We start from the raw sequence: 18,052 nt of genomic DNA on the forward strand, positions 1-18,052 counted from the left end.
AATACTGGAGATAGCACATTAAAATTAAGAATTTCCATTCATCAAAAGATATCATTAAGAGAGTGAAAGTAAGGTCAGAGTGGAAGATACTTGCTACACATATAATCAGTGAAGGGCTTATACTCGGATGTATATAGAACTCCAACTCAATGAGAAAAAGAAAGTATTAAAAATGGGCAGGGGCTTCCCTGGTGGCGCAGTGGTTAAGAATTCGCCTGCCAATGCAGGGGAAATTAAAAAAAAATAAAAATGGGCAAGAGGCAAGCACTTGACAAAAGATTCTTTCCAAATGTTCAGTAGCCATGAAACATTGTCCAACTTCATTCGTGATCAGATTATTTATTTGATCAATAAATAATACAAATACAAATTATTTATTTATTTTTGGCTGCGTTGGGTCTTCGTTGCTGTAAACTGGCAGGCGAATTCTCAACCACTGTGCCACCGGGGAAGTCCCTGGGAAATACAAATTAAAAGCATGATGGAATACCACAACACACCTTGTAGTCAGAGAGTAACTATAATTAAATTTTGATGATGCCAGACATTAGTACAGGTATGGAGCAAGTAGTCTTTTGGTAGAAGTGTAAATTGGTACAACTATTTTGGAAAATTATTTGGCATTATTTATTAAAGTTGTGTATGTATGTATGTGTATATACATACATACACACATACACACATACAGTATTTTCACTCCTAGGGAAGCAACCCAAATGTCTTTCAACAGTAGAATGGATAAATAAACTGTGGGATATTCTTACAATGAAACACTATACTGTAATGAATTTGAATGAATTACTGCTATATCCAACAATACGGATAAATCTCGCAAATGTAATATTGAGTGAAAGAAAACAGACACAAAAAAATACTTTTTTTTTTTTGGCTGTGCCACCTGGCATGCGGGATCTTAGTTCCCCAGCTGGGGATCAAACCCACGCCCCTTGCAGTGGAAGTGCGGATTCTTAACCACTGGACCGGCAGGGAAGTCCCAAGAATACATATTATTTCATGCCATTTGTATAATGTTCAAAACCAGGCAAAACTAACATGTGATGTTAAGCCAGGCTAGTAGTCACTTTATGGGGTGGTGGGGGGGACTTAGTGGCTAGAAGGAGGCATAAGGATGTTTCTGGGATGCTGATAATGTGGGGATTTTTTGTTTTTTTTTAAACCTTGTAGTTATACTGAGTGTTCATTTTGTGATATTCACCTAGTTGTGCATTTATGATTTGTATGTTTTTATGTTTGTATGTTATGTTTTAGTAAAGAATTTTTTAAAATATTGACTGATACACCTATTAGAAGAGCTAAAATAAAACACTACCAAGTGCTGGTGAGCATGCAGAGTAACTGGAACTCTTAAAACACTGCAACTGAGGAAACAAAATAGTACTGCCACTTTGAAAAACAGTTTGGCAGTTTCTTACAGTTAAACATACACTTACCCAGCGATTCCATTTTTAGGTATTTACCCCAAATTAATGGAAACTTATGTTCTCACAGAAACTTGTACCTGAATGTTTAGAGTGGTTTTATTCATAATCACCAAAAACTGGAAGAAAACAACTAGGGAACAGAGAAACAAGCTGATATACCCATACTCTGGAGTACTACTCAACAATAAAAATACCAAGCTACTGTAATGCAACCAAGTGGACACATCTCAGAGCCATCATGCTAAGTGAAAGCAGCCAAACTCAAAAGGGTACATACAGTGTATGATTCCATTTATACAACATTATGGAAAAGGCAGACCTTTGTAGAGACCAGATGAGTAGCTGCCTGGATATGGGTGAAGGGTTGACTGCAAAGGGACCCTGTGTCTTAATATGATTTTACACAGTGTTTGTGTCTAAACCTGGCTTTAAAAATTCTGATGCCTAGGTCCCACCTCTGACCAATTAATTGTCTAAGGATGAGACTCAGGCACTGCTATTTGTTCTAAACGTTTCCAGGTGATTTCACTCTACAGTTAGGGCTGAGAACCACTGAGCTACATAAGTCATCTAGAGAACTGCAAGGAAACATTGGCTTTTGGCTTTGGGTTTCCACTGTTCTCAACAACCAATTAAAAATGCTGGACAGAGATTGAGCATTAAGTGAAGTAATTAGTATTTAAGGGGGTGAGGGTTATTCCACCTTTTCCTCATTGATTACTGAGACATTGGGCAGGCTTTTCTTTGGTTATCACTTTGCTGCTGCTGACATTGTTCAGACTGGTGATTATGAAAACCAGCATCAAGAAAGTATTGAACAGAGTTTGATTTGTTTAAACCATTGTATTTGAAATCATATCCTGGGCAGTACTTGACTGTTCCTGTATAGCCACGGTATATTCATCTTTTCTACAGTCACTGTGTGAACAGAACCATTTTGGGCCTTTGGTCCAAATTATACTACTAGGTGTCACCGAAGAGTGATTAATGGGTAAACAGAGGCATCCAAGGATAAAATGTGACGGAAAAATTTTGAGAGCTTATTTTTCAGACCTAAAGGGCTCTGAAGGAAGGCAGGTTAATACAGAGGATCTAGTGGAGGGCTGCCATACATCTCAAGTGTTTGCCCCAGATTTTTAGGGAATCCTTGTTCTCTCTCGTCTTGGGCTACTTCTATAACCTTCTTTATTTGTTTAACATTATCTTTGCCTTTGAGTTTTTCTTAAATGTCTGTATCTTGGCATTAGGTGGCCTCCTGTGTCATATTACTTTCCCTGAGACTGTTTTCCTATGTATATTTTAAAATTGACTCTTCTGATCTCCATCCGCCTCCTTTGTTAATTCCTTGTGTGTTGTTTCAGAAGTCTGCAGAACCGATCACTTCCTATAATTTCTCAGGCTGAATATGAATGGAAAGTTTAGGAGAAGGTTGACAGATAAGCCAGGTTAGGCCCAAGGCAGTGAGGTAAAAGCCAGTCTTTCTGTGTGTTTCTGTGCTCGTCTTTCGCTCCCTCTCCCTGCTTGAGCCAAATAATATAGAACCAGAAACCAGGGCCTAATACCAAACCAGAGCTGAGATCCAGTCTCTACTCCCCTGGATCCCCTGTGCCTTGTGGTCCAGCCCCCTGTCCTTCATATTTGGGTTGACCAGGTATTTTTTCTTCGTGAGTGTAGGTAGCTATTTTTACCAACATAAGCATAAGCCTTAGTCCCTGTTCAGATGTGAGCTTCACCTCTGTCCTGTCCCCCAAAGTTAAGTCCTGGATATGGGTTAAAATGCCCACTAGTCTCTTTAAACTTTAAATGCTGCATTTGCTTCAGGTCTATTTTAGGACCTATCATCTCCATTTAGCATCTCTTAGCTAACCCAGCTCTACATGATATTCCTTTACATTTATAGGCTGTGCTATGTAATCCCACATTTGCTTAAATATGCCCTTGTGTTTTGCTTTCTATGGTCAGCTGCTAAAAGATGTTTTCATATCTTCTGCTTTTGTACTAGGTATATTTACTTTGCAAGATGCTGAGCACTGAGTTGAAGTGATTGTTGATAAATCAGTTGAGCTAGAACAAAATAATGGTAGTGAACACTTATATATACACTTATATAATGCTTACCATGTGCCAGGTACTTTCCTAAGTACAGTACATATTTTACCTCATTAAATCCACACAAACACCATGAGGGAGAGACTATTATTATCTTCCATTTTATAGATGTGGCAGTTGGGGCATAGAGAAGTTAAGAAACTTGCCTAAGTCACACAGCTGTTAAGTAATGGAGCCAAATTACAAACCCAGGCAGTCTGACTTCAGGTTCGTGCTCTTAATCCCCACACTGTGATTTAATTTAAACCACAAAAGTAAATATCGAGCATTTGTTCTATGTGGGTCACTGTGCTAAGTGTTTTGTATGTATTACCTCAGTCATTCCTCACAGGAGCAGTATGAGATAGGAACTGTACTATTTTACAGACAAAACTGAGGTACAAAGAGGTTAAGTAAATTGGTGAAGGCCATGCAACTAATAAGCTGAGTCCAGAGCTCCAGCTCTTAACCACGTGTTCTGTTGCCCATGGACCATTGGTGCTGTTATTTGGATCAGATCCCACCTGCGATTTGACCCCAGTACAAGGTATTGGTACTTTCTTTTTTGGTTTATGTGTACTGGGAAGTGTTTTTTTATTCACCAATGTGTTCAGGGGCCACACACATCCAGAGACAGTGCCTGCATGATTTTCTTGGCCAAGCGTACCTTTGGAACCTCATCGTTAGATGCTACTTCCTTCACTCTTAGCAGTTTTTCCAGTCTTGGGCCATTGCCCCCAGTTTACATCAACAGGAGCTATTTGATTTCAGTTTCTTTTAATGCTAATGCATTTATTTGAGTAATTCATCCACCAGTAACAAGGTGATTCCTGCCTGTTACACAGGCACTTCTCTGGAGAAATGAACATCATATAGGTAAAAAGCCAAAGTGCTGTTTGAAGAATGCTGTTTCTAAGGATAGCAGTTTATGAACCTTTCTTTTCTATTTGTTCTCAGGGTTTTCTTTCTTTCTTCTTTTTTTCTTTTTTCGGTACGTGGGCCTCTCACTGATGTGACCTCTCCCGTTGCAGAGCACAGGCTTCGGACGCGCAGGCCTAGTGGCCATGGCTCACGGGCCCAGCCGCTCCACAGCATGTGGGATCTTCCCGGACCGGGGCACAAACCCGTGTCGCCTGCATCGGCAGGCGGACTCTCAACCACTGCGCCACCAGGGAAGCCCCTTCTAAGAGTTTTATAGTGTCTGGTCTTACATTTAAGTCTTTAATCCATTTGGAGTTTATTTTTGTGTATGGTGTTAGGTAGTGTTCTTTTTTTTTGTGGTATGCAGGCCTCTCACTGTTGTGGCCTCTCCCGTTGAGGAGCACAGGCTCTGGACATGCAGGCTCAGCGGCCATGGCTCACGGTCCACAGCATGTGGGATCTTCCCGGACCGGGGCACGAACCCGTGTCCCCTGCATCGGCAGGCAGACTCTCAACCACTGCACCACCAGGGAAGCCCGATAGTGTTCTAATTTCATTCTTTTACATGTAGCTGTCCAGTTTTCCCAGCACCACTTATTGAAGAGGCTGTCTTTTCTCCATTGTAAATCCTTGTCTCCTTTGTCATAAATTAGGTGCCCATATGTGTGTGGGTTTATCTCTGGGCATTCTATCCGGTACCATTGATCTATATTTCTGTTTTTGTGTCAGTACCAGCCTGTCTTGATTACTGTAGCTTTGTGGTATAGTTTGAAGTCAGGGATCCTGATTCCTCCAGCTCTGTTTTTCTTTCTCAAGATTGCCTATTCGGGGTTTTTTGTGTTTACATACGAATTGTAAAATTTTTTGTTCTGATTCTGTGAAGAATGCCATTGGTAGTTTGATAGGGATTGAATCTGTAGATTGCTTTGGGTAGTATAGTCATTTTCACAATATTGATTCTTCCAATCCAAGAACATGGTATATTTCTCCATCTGTTTATGTCATCTTTGACTTCTTTCATCAGTGTTTTATAGTTTTCTGAATACAAGTCTTTCACCTCCTTAGGCAGGTTTACTCCTAAGTATTTTCTTCTTTTTGTTGCAATGGTAAATGGGAGTGTTTCCTTAATTTCTGTTTCTGATTTTTTGTTGTCAGTGTATAGGAATGCCAGAGATTTCTGTGCATTAATTTGGTATCCTGCAACCTTACCAAATTCATTGATTAGTTCTAGTAGTTTTCTGGTGGCATCTTTAGGATTTTCTATGCATAGTATCATGTCATCAGCAAACAGTGACAGTTTTACTTCTTCTTTTCCAATCTGTATTCCTTTTCTTTTTCTTCTCTGATTGCTGTGGCTAGGACTTCCAACACTATGTTGAATAAGAGTGCCGAGAGTGGACATCCTTGTCTTGTTCATGATCTTAGTGGAAATGCTTTCAGTTTTTCACCTTTGAGTATGATGCTTGCTGTGGGTTTGTCATATATGGTCTCTATTATGTTGAGGTAGGTTCCCTCTGTGCCTATTTTCTGGAGAGTTTTTATCATAAATGGGTGTTGAATTTTGTCAAAAGCTTTTTCTGCATCTATTGAGATGATCATATCGTTTTTATTCCTTAATTTAAGTTGGGGTATTTAATCCATTTACATTCAAGGTTATTATCGATATATATGTTCCTATTACCATTTTCTTAACTGTTTTGGGTTTGTTTTTGTGGTTCTTTTTCTTCTCTTGTTTCCCACTTAGAGAGGTTTCTTTAGCATTTGTTGTAAAGCTGGTTTGGTGGTGCTGAATTCTCTTAGCTTTTACTTGTCTGAAAAGCTTTTGACTTCTCCATTGAATCTGAATGAGATCCTTGCTGGGTAGAATAATCTTGGTTGTAGGTTTTTCTTTTTCATCACTTTAAGTATATCCTGCCACTCCCTTCTGTCCTGCAGAGTTTCCGCTGAAAAATCACTGATAACCTTATGGGGATTCCTTTTTTGTATGTTATTTTTTGTTTTTCCCTTGCTGCTTTTAATATTTTTTCTTTGAATTTATTTTTGTTAGTTTGGTTAATATGTGTCTTGGTGTGTTTTTCCTAGGGTTTATCCTGTATGGGACTCTCTGTGCTTCCTGGACTTGGGTGACTATTTCCTTTCCCATGTTAGGTCAGTTTTAAACTATAATCTCTTCAAATATTTTCTCAGACTCTTTTCTCTTCTTCTTCTGGGACCCCTATAATTCGAATGTTGGTGCATTCAGTGTTGTCCCAGAAGTCTCTGAGATTGTCTTCAATTTTTTTCATTCGTTTTTCTTTATTCTGCTCCTAAGCAGTTATTTCCACTATTTTGTCTTCCACCTCACTTATTCGTTCTTCTGCCTCAGTTATTCTGTTATTGATTCCTTCTAGTTTATTTTTCGTTTCAGTTATTGTGTTGTTCATCTCTGTTTGTTTGTTCTTTAGTTCTTCTAGATCTTTGTTAAACATTTCTTATATTTTCTCAATCTGTGCCTCCATTCTATTTCCAAGATTCTGGATCATCTTTACTGTCATTACTTTGAATTCTTTTTCAGGTAGATTGCCTATTTCCTCTTCATTTACTTGGTCTTGTAGGTTTTTACCTTGCTCCTTCACCTGTGATGTATTTTTTTGCCATCTCTCTTTTTTCTTTTTTATGATTGGGATTGTGTTCCTGTCTTACTGGTTGTTTGGCCTGAGGTTTCCAACACTGGAGTTTGTAGGCTATTGGGCAGAGCTGGGTCTTGGTGCTAAGATGATGAACTCCATGAGACCTCACTCTGATGAATATTCCCTGGGGTCTGAGGTTCTCTGTTAGTCCAGTAGTTTGGACTCGGAGCTCCCACCGCAGGAGCTTCAGCCCAACCCTGAGCTTGTGAACCAAGATCCTGCAAGCCATGTGGGGTAAAAAAAAAAAAAAAATAGTAACAGAGTAAAAAATAAAATTAGACTAGGAAACGAACAGATATGTTAGAAAGAATATAAAAATAAAAATATGATGAATCAACAACTGGAAGGTACATCACAATAGGAAAAAAGAGGAAGAGGGAAAAGAAAAGAAAAAAAGGGCGGGGTGGGGGGAAGGCCTTGGCTGTGGAAGGTGGGGCCTAATCAAGGGTGAGGTTTGGGTGGTGGGTGGAGCCAATGCGCAGGGCCCACAGGGCTGGAAAAGGCCCTGGGGGCTGTGGGGGGTAGGGCTTAGGCTCAAGGAACAGAAGGGGCCCAGGCGTGCCCCCCACCCCTGGTCTCAGAGGGCAGGGGACCTCACCTGGGAGCCCAGCAGGCTTCCTGGGTTCGAGTGGGTGGGTCAGTCACTCTCCCCATCTCCCTCGCTCCTTCTGGAGGGCCCCTCCTGCCTGCCTCTCCTGATCTCCCTGGTCTCAGGGGTGCCAATCCTACCTGGCCTCCACTTCTCCTCCCCCCTCAGTCCCCCTATGTCCTACCGGCTCACTTTGGGGTTCCTCCCATCTCCTTGGGCATCAGAGTCCCCCACCAGTGGTGGCAGGCACCCTAGTTGTGGGGAGACACTAATTCCGTGTCTTCCCACACCGCCATCTTGACTCTGCCTCCAAGGATTTTCTTTCTGAAAAGACAGAAGATTTTGCAGCAGCAGGAGGGAAATTCCGTTAAGAGGAGAGAAATCATGAAACTTATTTTGTCTTTCTTTCCCTTTCCCCAGAGTCTGAATGGCGTTTGGCTGAACAGAGAACGTCTAGAACCTTTAAAGGTCTATTCTATCCATAATGGAGATCACATCCAGCTTGGGGTGCCTCTGGAAAATAAGGAGAATGCAGAGTATGAATATGAAGTTACTGAAGAAGACTGGGAGAGGATTTATCCTTGTCTTTCCCCAAAAAGTGACCAGATGATGGAAAAAAATAAGGGCTTGAGAGCTAAAAGGAAATTTAGTTTGAATGAATTAGAGGGTTCTGGAGCTGAAGGCCCCTCAAATTTGAAATCCAAAATAAGTAAAGTGTCTTGTGAACCTGGTCAGCCAGTGAAGTCACATGGGAAAGGTGAAGTGGCTAGTCAACCCTCTGAATATTTGGATCCTAAGTTGACTTCTCTTCAGCTAAGTGGGAAGACCACAGGGGCTCATGTTGACCCAGGCCCTGCAAAAGTTGTAGAGCTTCATTATAAGAAGCAGAAAGCCTCAAATCCTTCAGCATCTCAGAGCCGCTTAGAGCTGTTTAAGGTAACGATGTCCAGGATTCTAAAGCTGAAAACACAGATGCAGGAAAAGCAAGTAGCTGTTCTGAATGTGAAAAAGCAGACCCAAAAAGGGAACTCAAAGAAAATTGTGAAAATGGAGCAGGAACTGCAGGATTTACAGTCCCAGCTGTGTGCAGAGCAGGCCCAACAGCAGGCCAGAGTGGAGCAGCTGGAGAAGACTTTCCAGGAAGAGCAGCAGCATCTCCAGGTACCACACAGGAGGGAAGGACAAGAGTGCCCCTTGGGATGGGCAGGCCTTTCGTGAGCCTCTGGCCAGAACTCTCTGTTTCTGGTTCAGGGACCAAGTGCTGAGTGCCAGGGACAGGAGATGTAATGGGAACAGAAAACTTTGAGGTCCAGCATGATGATCAGATCAAGAGCCAGAGTTGGGATGTCAAGATGGGGAAAGGTGACTGGCAGAACCAGCCAAGATATAACAGGATGCAAAGGTGAGGCATCTCAGAACTGAGGTAAATTCAGAGAGAGGTTGGATGAAGGTGAAGAAGATGCCCCAAAATTACAGCACACCCCAATTAACGCAGTAGTTGTCTTCATGAGTAATCTTTCTCTGTTCTGAGGTCAAAGCCAAATTTCTGTACCCAAGGCAGGTGTAGGTCACCTGATTACTCTGCCCTTGATTTACCTGGCAACTTGTTAGCTCTGTAGCTAACCTAGGAAGTGGGAGGCTAGAAAGGCAGAAAATGTTTGTGTCTGACCTGAGTAGCCAGCATGGGAGGGGACAGGTACACGATGACTCAGTTGTTGGGTTGAGTGATAAGCCACCGTCCACAGGGCCTTTAGTAGATAAAATAATGACTGTCTTAGCTGTGTCAAGGTGAGGGCAAATGTGTCTGCATCCCCAAGTCATTTGGGGTTAGATGACAAGCACTTGCACAAAGCTTCTAGGCTATGGCTGATCCTGGTTCTGCTCAAAATGTCAGTTCCCATCTGGCAAGAGCCACATGTTTTACTCTCACCTACTTGCTCAGGTAATACTGAATGTCAAGAATTCCCCATTGTTGACTTAGAACTAAGAGGGGCCAATCAGGATTGAAGTGAATAAGCTTTTCTCTTTCATGTACTTTACTCAGGGTAAGAAACAACCAGTTGTGTTGGCTTATTTCTGAACAATTTGTAGATTTCATTCTAATCTCAGCTGTCCCCATAAACTGCTGGTCTTAGCCAAGGCCATGGATTAAAGAGGTCTTTCTAAGGGTATACACTGCTTGCTTATGTGTACCTTTTTGCTGCCGTTTTCCAGCCTGGACTAGTTCTTGAAATTAATAGACGGAGGTTTATCTTCATATATTTAGTGTATGACACCTTCACCAGAGTAGAGCTCTCTTTAAAGGCTTATGTGCTCAGGAAGAAGAGTTACTGTTAATATTTGTGACTCCTTTCAGCATGCTTCAAGATATAGCTGTGAAATCTTTTTCCTTATCAAAATGGTAAAGAAAGGCAAAAAGGACTGGTTTAGAGAATTTCTCCAGGAATGAGAGGGCCATATATAAGTCGCTCCTAGTGACGTATGTCTAATAAACGTATGTTTATTAGTTACATTCCCCTCTCCCACCAAGCCCTAAGAATTTATCCTACCCCTACCGCTTGCTCAGAAACTCATTTAACCCTTGCTACTTCACACAGAATTTTGGTTTTTTTGGCTGCGCTGTGTGGCTTGTGGGATTTTAGTTCGCCAACCAGGGATTAAACCTGGGCCCTCAACATTGAGCATACGGAGTCCTAACAACTGGACTGCCAGGGAATTCCCACAGACTTTTTTTTTTTTTTTTTGCAATATAAGGAATTTATTTAAACAACATTAGTTGCTGGGGGACTGGGAAAACAAGGCTGGAAACTACACAGTCAGGAATGAGACAGACCTAGTCCAAGGAAGATGCTATGCTGTTGTCACTGGGCACAAACATCTCACCTGCAGGGCCAGCAGTGCTAATGCTGGGGTCTCAACACAAGCCTGGAATCACTTCTGCTGCTCCTCTGGAAATTAAATGTTATTGTATGATACTTCCACCACCACCCCATGGGGTGGAATCTTGCACTCCCTGTAACCTCAAATAACCAGTTTCTGAGGGTGTCTGGTTGTTCCAGGATAGCACTTTGGGTTCAGAGGACATCATGAAAGCAAGGATGTAGCATTTTCAACTACTATAATGGAAGGAGGACCCTGTATGTTACAGAATTCTCCATGTCATTCTTTTTTTTTTTTTTAGTTATCTATTTTATACGTATTAGCCACATAGATTTTTTTTTTGAGCACCCACATTACCTGGCACTATACTTGAGTTTGGGTGGTTATAAAGATGCTTAATAAATGTTTTTTGCCATTAAGGAATATATCTGGTTGAGGAGACAAAGATGTATTATACACACAAAATAATCAGAACAGTTTCAAGTCAATATATTTAAATTAGAGAAACATTTCCAGTTGGCATATTAAATGGGTAGGTAATTCTTTCTTTTTAAATATTTTATTTTTTTATTTATTTTGGCTGTGCCAGGTCTTTGTTGTGGCACATGGGATCTTTTAGTTGCAGCGTGTGGGCTTCTTAGTTGTGGCATACGGACTACTTAGTTGCAGCATGCAGACTCCTTAGTTGCAGCATGCAGACTCTTAGTTGTGGCATGCAGACTTCTTAGTTGCGGCATGCGGGCTTCTTAGTTGTGGCATGCAGACTTCTTAGTTGCAGCATGCGGACTTCTTAGTTGTGGCATGCATGTGGGATCTAGTTCCCCAACCAGGGATCGAGCCTGGACCCCCTGCCTTGGGAGTGCAGAGTCTTATGTGGGAAGTCCTGGGTAGGTAATTCTTAAGGAGGGAAGGGCCCAGAGGTTCTTCTGGAAGGTGCTGGATGTAGGGGAGTGATGATGTAGAAGGCATCTACATTCAAGGGGGCAGATGGAGGAGATATAGCATAAGCTCAGGCAAGGCAGGAGGAGGAGCAGTTTATGGGCTAGAAGTGGTAAAGACTCAGAGTGGCCAGAATTGAGGAAAGAAACATGTTGGAGCTTGTGAGTGCCAGCTCAGGGGATTGTGTTTCAGTTTAGATACTTGGTGACTCAGAAGCTCTCAGATTACATCCTTTTGGGAGTCACAGCATTAGCCAGTGAAGGAGACTTGGAGTATTAATCCAGAGTTTCTCCAGAACACCCTGAGTGGTGGCTTGAAGGTGACAGCCCTGAGGTGTGCAGTATTTGAGCAGTTTAATTCTGCTTAAGTCCCTTACTGCCAACAGCTTGAAGTAAAATGGGAGATTTTCCACCCACTCCCTGCCCCCTGTCGTTTCCAGATGCTCACGCTAGCAGGTCTGCTCTGCTTGTTACTGGATTTTGTCCCTTTTTCCCCCTTCCTGCAGGGTAACCTTACATTTTGTTTTTGGCTTTGCAGCGTTTGGAGAAAGAGCAAGGAGAAGAGGACCTGAAGCAACAGCTAGCCCAGACTCTGCAGGAGGTAAATCTCTTGCCATTGTCCTGAGCTTATAGTGGGCGGTGGAGTGGGGGGCAGCCAGGCTTCTTGTGGCCACCGGCTGCCTCTGCTGCTTAGCGCACACCTCTGTGGCATCTCCAGTCTGTAGACAGAGCAGGTGGCAGCTGCTCATGCCATAAGGTCGGAGACTTGGAGCCTCACAGACATGCCAGACATCAGCATGAAAGCTTACATCTTCATTTGAGCACGAGTTGCTTTGGTGAAGATGAAATGAGCCTGTAGCAATTAGGAGGCTCTCTAGGAGAGTGGCTGCACTTCCAGAAAGGTGAGAGCAGCAGAGGGAAATTGAGAGCTGTGACTTGGCCACCAGGGCCTGCAAGGGCCTCCATTACCTCACCATTCCTGAGCTGAAGCCATCCTGAAACCATCTGAGAATGTTCCAATTAAGCATTTTAGGTTAGGTTGAGAATGTGCAGTTTAACCGTCAACAAAACGTATCAATTTACTGAAGGGGGCAAGGCTCACAGGAATAAAATTATCCTAAAAGATTGCCTGTAATTTATTTAGTTTAACTTGACTACCTCTTTCCTCTGTTTATTTTTTTATGAGTTCTTTTGCATTTTTAAAACCTGCTTTGTCTTCTTTATGTGTAATGATTAGTAGTTTGTTATAAGTCAGGAGGTGAGTGTTTGTATCTCCTTGAGAAAAATGAGTAATCGCATTAGAATTTGTTCAGGAGAATTTATCATTCGGTTCTTTTATTGCTTACCTACCTCCCAACCTTTTTACAGTGCTAACAATCACATATTACTTCATGCTTGGGAGGGTGCCTACCTTGGGTGCACAAACAGCCTTGGAAAGCATTAGGTGAAAAATTCAGTCTTTTTAGAATTTTCTAAGCTTGTGTATTTTCTAGGGTGGGGGGGTAGGCATGTTTCCCATTTAGAGGATTATTAAATTAATATTCAGATAATGTTTTGAAATTGACTGGAAAAGAGGAAGGTTCTGCTCTTGGAAATCCCTGAGGAATCATTCAGCACCCTGCACCCACAACACCTCACCCTCTACTGAGACAGACTGGAAAACACACTATCATTTAGCATAATGCATTTGGCCAGTCTCCATACATTAACCTAAAATAGGATACTTTTAGGTCATGGTTCTATAACAACATGCCTGGGGGACCTACCACTCTCAAATGAAACATGGTTATTGTTCGGTCCACCTGGTGGTCCTTCTGAAGCTGTTCTTTTTCATTTTCCAGGCCTATAATTATAATAACTTACATTTACATAGAGCTTTAAAAACTTTTCTGAGTGCTCTCATATATGTTATTATTTTTTCTTATTAACCCCAATGTAGGGGGGCGCCTATTTTCCCATTTTATAAATGAGAAAATTAAGGCACATGCATCTAATTAGTGGCCAAGATGAATACTCAGGACTTCTGACATAACTGCTTTTTTTCTGCAGACCACACATTTTATTGTTTCTTTATTTTTTAAAATTAGTTTATTTTTGGCTGCATTGGGTCTTTGTTGCTGTGCGCGGGCTTTCTCTAGTTTCGGTAAGCAGGGGTTACTCTTAATGCGGTGCGCGGGCTTCTCATTGCGTTGGCTTCTCTTGTGGAGCACGGGCTCTAGGCGCGCAGGCTTCAGTAGTTGTGGCACGCAGGCTCAGTAGTTGTGGCAGGCAGGCTCAGTAGTTGTGGCGCACAGGCTTAGTTGCTTCACAGCATGTGCGATCTTCCCGGACCAGGGCTCAAACCTGTGTTCCCTGCATTGGTAGGCGGATTCTTAACCACTGCGCTACCAGGGAAGCCCCCAGACCACACATTTTAAAATGTGTGTCTTGAATAATATCTTTTCAGAAATACCACCTTCGGCGCCTGCCAAGAGGAAGGCGGTGGTGGGGGGAGCTGGGCTCCAAAAATGTCGCCATGGCAGTGGTGGAGATGTATAGGAGTTAATCACAGGCGAATATAGGTTGGGACCCTTCAAGTCCTAGTGGGTCGGAGGGCAGTGGCCCTTGGTAAATTGTTTTTTGAGGAGGGGAAGACAAGTCCGTTTCCTCGGACAGGACCTGAACAGCCTCTTCAGGTCTGCAGCCAGGGATACCAGCTCAGAGACAAGGAGACTCTACCCAGCCCAGAAAGATCTAGCTCGCCCGGGTTAGAAACCTAGTCTTTCATTAGTTCAAGAACTTAGTGAGCAGCTCACTTTGCCAGGCGTTGGTAGGGGGTAAGGATAGTCAAAGACAATTAAATTAGGTGTTTCCTGGCTTTAAGTTCAGCCACTGTCATGGGGATTTACTATTTCCCCCTACTGTACGAGGAGATAATTTTTTTTTTTTTTTTTTTTTTTTTCGGTACGCGGGCCTCTCACTGTTGTGGCCTCTCCCATTGCGGGCCACAGGCTCCGGACGCGCGGGCTCAGTGGCCATGGCTCACGGGCCCAGCCGCTCCGCGGCATGTGGGATCTTCCCGGACCAGGGCACGAACCTGTGTCCCCTGCATCGGCAGGCAGACTCTCAACCACTGTGCCACCAGGGAAGCCCACGAGGAGATAATTTTAAAAAAAGGACAAAGAAAGCAAGTGGCAGAAACTTGGGAAGTCAGACTTGAGTTGAAAATCCTGTTGCTTGCACTTGCCTTTTTCTGTGTCTGTTTATCTGTAAAATGAACATACCTACAAATGGTAAACTGTGTGTAGCAGTTACTTTTGGCCAGGCACTGTGCTAAATGCTCTATGTATAGTCTTTTCAAATCCTTAACAACAGCCCTGTGAGGTAGCTGCTGTTGTTTTCCCCATTTTACTGATGATGAAATAATAATTGCATCAAACTCAGAGTTTTTGTGAGAATTACACAATGTTTGTAAGCCACTTTGCACAATGCCTGGCACATTAAATATTTTTGTTATGACTGTGTCTCCTAAAAGAAGCCAGAAATAGGTACTAGCCTAGAAAGGCTGCTGAGTTTCTGGTATTGGTTCAGCTACCAAGAGTTGCTTTACCATTTTCTCTCTTTCTCCATGTGTATATTTCTTTATGAATTATTTAAAAGTAATTGCATGTATTATGTCCCTTTACCCCAAAGTACTTAAGTATTTAAAAGTAATTGCATGTTTTACGTCCCTTTACCCTAAAGTACTTCAGTATTTGTTTCCTCAAAACAAGGGCGTTCTCTTACATCATCCTAGCACTGTTATTAAATTCAGCAGATTTAACATAGATACAATATTACTATTTATTCTTTTTTTTTTTTTTGTGGTATGCGGGCCTCTCACTGTTGTGGCCTCTCCAGTTGCGGAGCACAGGCTCCGGACGCGCAGGCTCAGCGGCCATGGCTCACGGGCCCAGCCGCTCCGCGGCGTGTGGGATCCTCCCGGACCGGGGCACGAACCCGTGTCCCCTGCATCAGCAGGAGGACTCTCAACCACTGCGCCACCAGGGAAGCCCTATTTATTCTTTTTGGCCATGCCACATGGCTTATGGGATCTGGGATCTTAGTTCCCCCACCAGCGATCGAACCAGTGCCCCCTGCGGTGGAAGCACAGAACCCTAAGAACTGGACCACCAGGGAATTCCCAACCCATGGACTTTTAAGTCAGCAGGTCTTCCTCAGTTTAGTTATGGGCAGAAAGAGTCCACCATTTGAAAATATAGTTCTCATTAAAACAGAAAAAAAAGAAAAACACCAAATAAAAGAATTAAAATAATAAAAAAGAAAGATCATCTTCTTTAAAAAAGGATTTGAAATGAGATTTAAAATATAAGCTATACTTAAGTATGAGGGAGCTCAGAAATTATGTTTCATAGAAATGGAACCTCTTGACATTTGATGTAGGCAGTTAGTCACAATGAATGAGCTGCTAGCTCTTGGGCATGCCACCTTCCAGAAGACACAGCCAGGGTTCAGGCAGCATTACCTTATGAGCATGTAGTATGTGATTTATAGAATAAATAGTTAAAAATCTTTTTCATTTCAAAGAATATGATTATCTAGTTTTCCTGAATCCACATTTCCCTGATTCTTTTTTAAAAGCTGCTCCCAGTGCTGGGTAACCTTAGAGTTACTTACTAATTCTTGAGCATTTGTTCTCAGGATCACTTGTGTGGCTTTGTAAAAAATGTACATCCCTGGGCCCCAAGCCAAACCCACAGAATCAGACTCTCTGGAAGGCAGTGTAAATTCTTCAGTTGATTTGGCCACAGAAGTTGGGTTATTTCCAGAGAGATTAATAGATTTGATGGCATTCCTCCCTATCTGCCCCTTTCCCTGAAAAAAGCAGTATGTAGGTGGGATGTCCTGACGGAACAAAAACATTATTTTGAAATTGCCAGTCCATTGATCTCTTGAACCAAAGCTGCTGACAGAGGGAGAGACAGGCATGGTGGCTGAAAGGAACAATGCAGTGTAACGCATCTTGAGTATGTATCTGCTATGTTTCTGCAGCATCGGGCTCTGATGGAAGAGCTAAATCGCAGCAAGAAGGACTTTGAAGCAATCATTCAAGCCAAGAACAAAGAATTGGAGCAGACCAAGGTACTGGAAAGAAGGTGAAGGTTTAGAATTTGGTTAGCACATGCAACTCAGCATTTTCCACAGTGCAAAGGTTGGTATGGTGAATGAAGGGAGAGGTTATGGCTGTTTCCTTCCTCAACGGAAATAATCTGTAAAATTAGTTAGGGCTGTAGAAGGTTCTGCCTGTAAGACAACATCTATTTCCTTCCTTTATCCAGAAGCAAAATGCTGGGAATAAGACACATCCTGGAGTCTAGTCCATTGTCTGTGGTAAATGCTCCTTCAGAGTGTCTCACTCACATAGGCTAAGGGGTGGTGTAGTCAAAATAAAAAATAGTTTGTCTTGATGCATTTATGTAGTTATTTCCCATATCAAATCAGTGGAACTCTTAAATTAGGGGTTGTAAACTCAAGTGCCCACTGGGGTCAGACCGATAATAGGAGTAAAGTGGCCTGGGTGTAAGAACATAGTGGGGAGCTGTGAGGCAGAGGTGCACCCTCACCCTCACCCCCAGAGGAAGCTCTTCTCTGATGCAGCCAGTCATTGCCATCCAGATATGCAAGCCCAGTGTTGTCCGATCTGAGTTTTCCACTGAAGATGGAAATCCAAATGTTTATGTAAAGTATCCCAGTTTTCAAGTATTGGCAACAGTTCAGTGTTTTTTGATACCATGAATGCCAGACTAAATAAGTCTGCAGGCTGGATCCAGTCCACAGGCCACCAGTTTGCATCCTCTGACCTGAAACTTATGCCTGAGTCTGATTGCATCTCTCAGCCCACCCCTCCTCATGTACATATCTGGAGCAGAATACAGAAAAGGCGGAGACTTTCTAGTTTGTTTGATATCCTTATCCTCTGTTTAAATCACATAGTTCCTTCTTCCCCAGCCTTCAAGAAACCACCACATCTTTTTAAATCCAGTAATTCAAAAGTTTTCAGGGAACTTGACTCTACTTATAACTGGGTCCAGTCCCTCTTCACTGCCCTAAGCAGTCTGACAGTCTTTGCTTTGATTAGAAGAGAAAGTAAAACATGAGAAATAAATGAACCCTAATATTTAGGGTATATCAAATATACCCTAAATGGCTTTTCCTCTCCCCCTCAGGGGCTCCTGATCCTTTCTGTTTTGGAGATGAGGTGGTAACTTAATAAATGTTGGCTTCAAGAGAGCACACCTGGGCTTCCCTGGTGGCACAGTGGTTGAGAGTCCGCCTGCTGATGCAGGGGACGCAGGTTCATGCCCCGGTCCGGGAAGGTCCCACATGCCGTGGAGTGGCTGGGCCCATGAGCCATGGCCGCTGGGCCTGCGCGTCCGGAGCCTGTGCTCTGCGATGGGAGAGGCCACAACAGTAAGAGGCCCGCATACCGCCAAAAAAAAAAAAAAAAAAAAAAAAAAAGAGAGAGGAAACCCAAACCCCACTTAA

At 42.7% G+C, this 18,052-nt stretch overlaps 1 protein-coding gene across 3 annotated transcripts in view; it reads left to right on the forward strand.

Moving 5' to 3' along the window:
• RNF8 (ring finger protein 8) overlaps nt 1–18,052 on the forward strand; it is a 36,294-nt gene that overhangs the window by 8,003 nt on the left and 10,239 nt on the right. For all 3 annotated transcript variants that reach the window (XR_003006032.1, XM_024765854.1, XM_024765855.1), the window contains exons 3-5: nt 8,130–8,870; nt 12,066–12,128; nt 16,559–16,648. Coding sequence is in view for 2 of the 3 variants with exons in the window: in XM_024765854.1 (XP_024621622.1) it covers nt 8,130–8,870; nt 12,066–12,128; nt 16,559–16,648 (894 nt within the window). In the remaining variant the exon portion in view is untranslated. The remainder of the gene's footprint in view (nt 1–8,129; nt 8,871–12,065; nt 12,129–16,558; nt 16,649–18,052) is intronic.

The sequence above is a fragment of the Neophocaena asiaeorientalis genome, unplaced genomic scaffold (genome assembly GCF_003031525.2).
Source record: "Neophocaena asiaeorientalis asiaeorientalis breed wild unplaced genomic scaffold, Neophocaena_asiaeorientalis_V1.1 scaffold46, whole genome shotgun sequence".
In the NCBI taxonomy this organism is placed as follows: domain Eukaryota; kingdom Metazoa; phylum Chordata; class Mammalia; order Artiodactyla; family Phocoenidae; genus Neophocaena; species Neophocaena asiaeorientalis.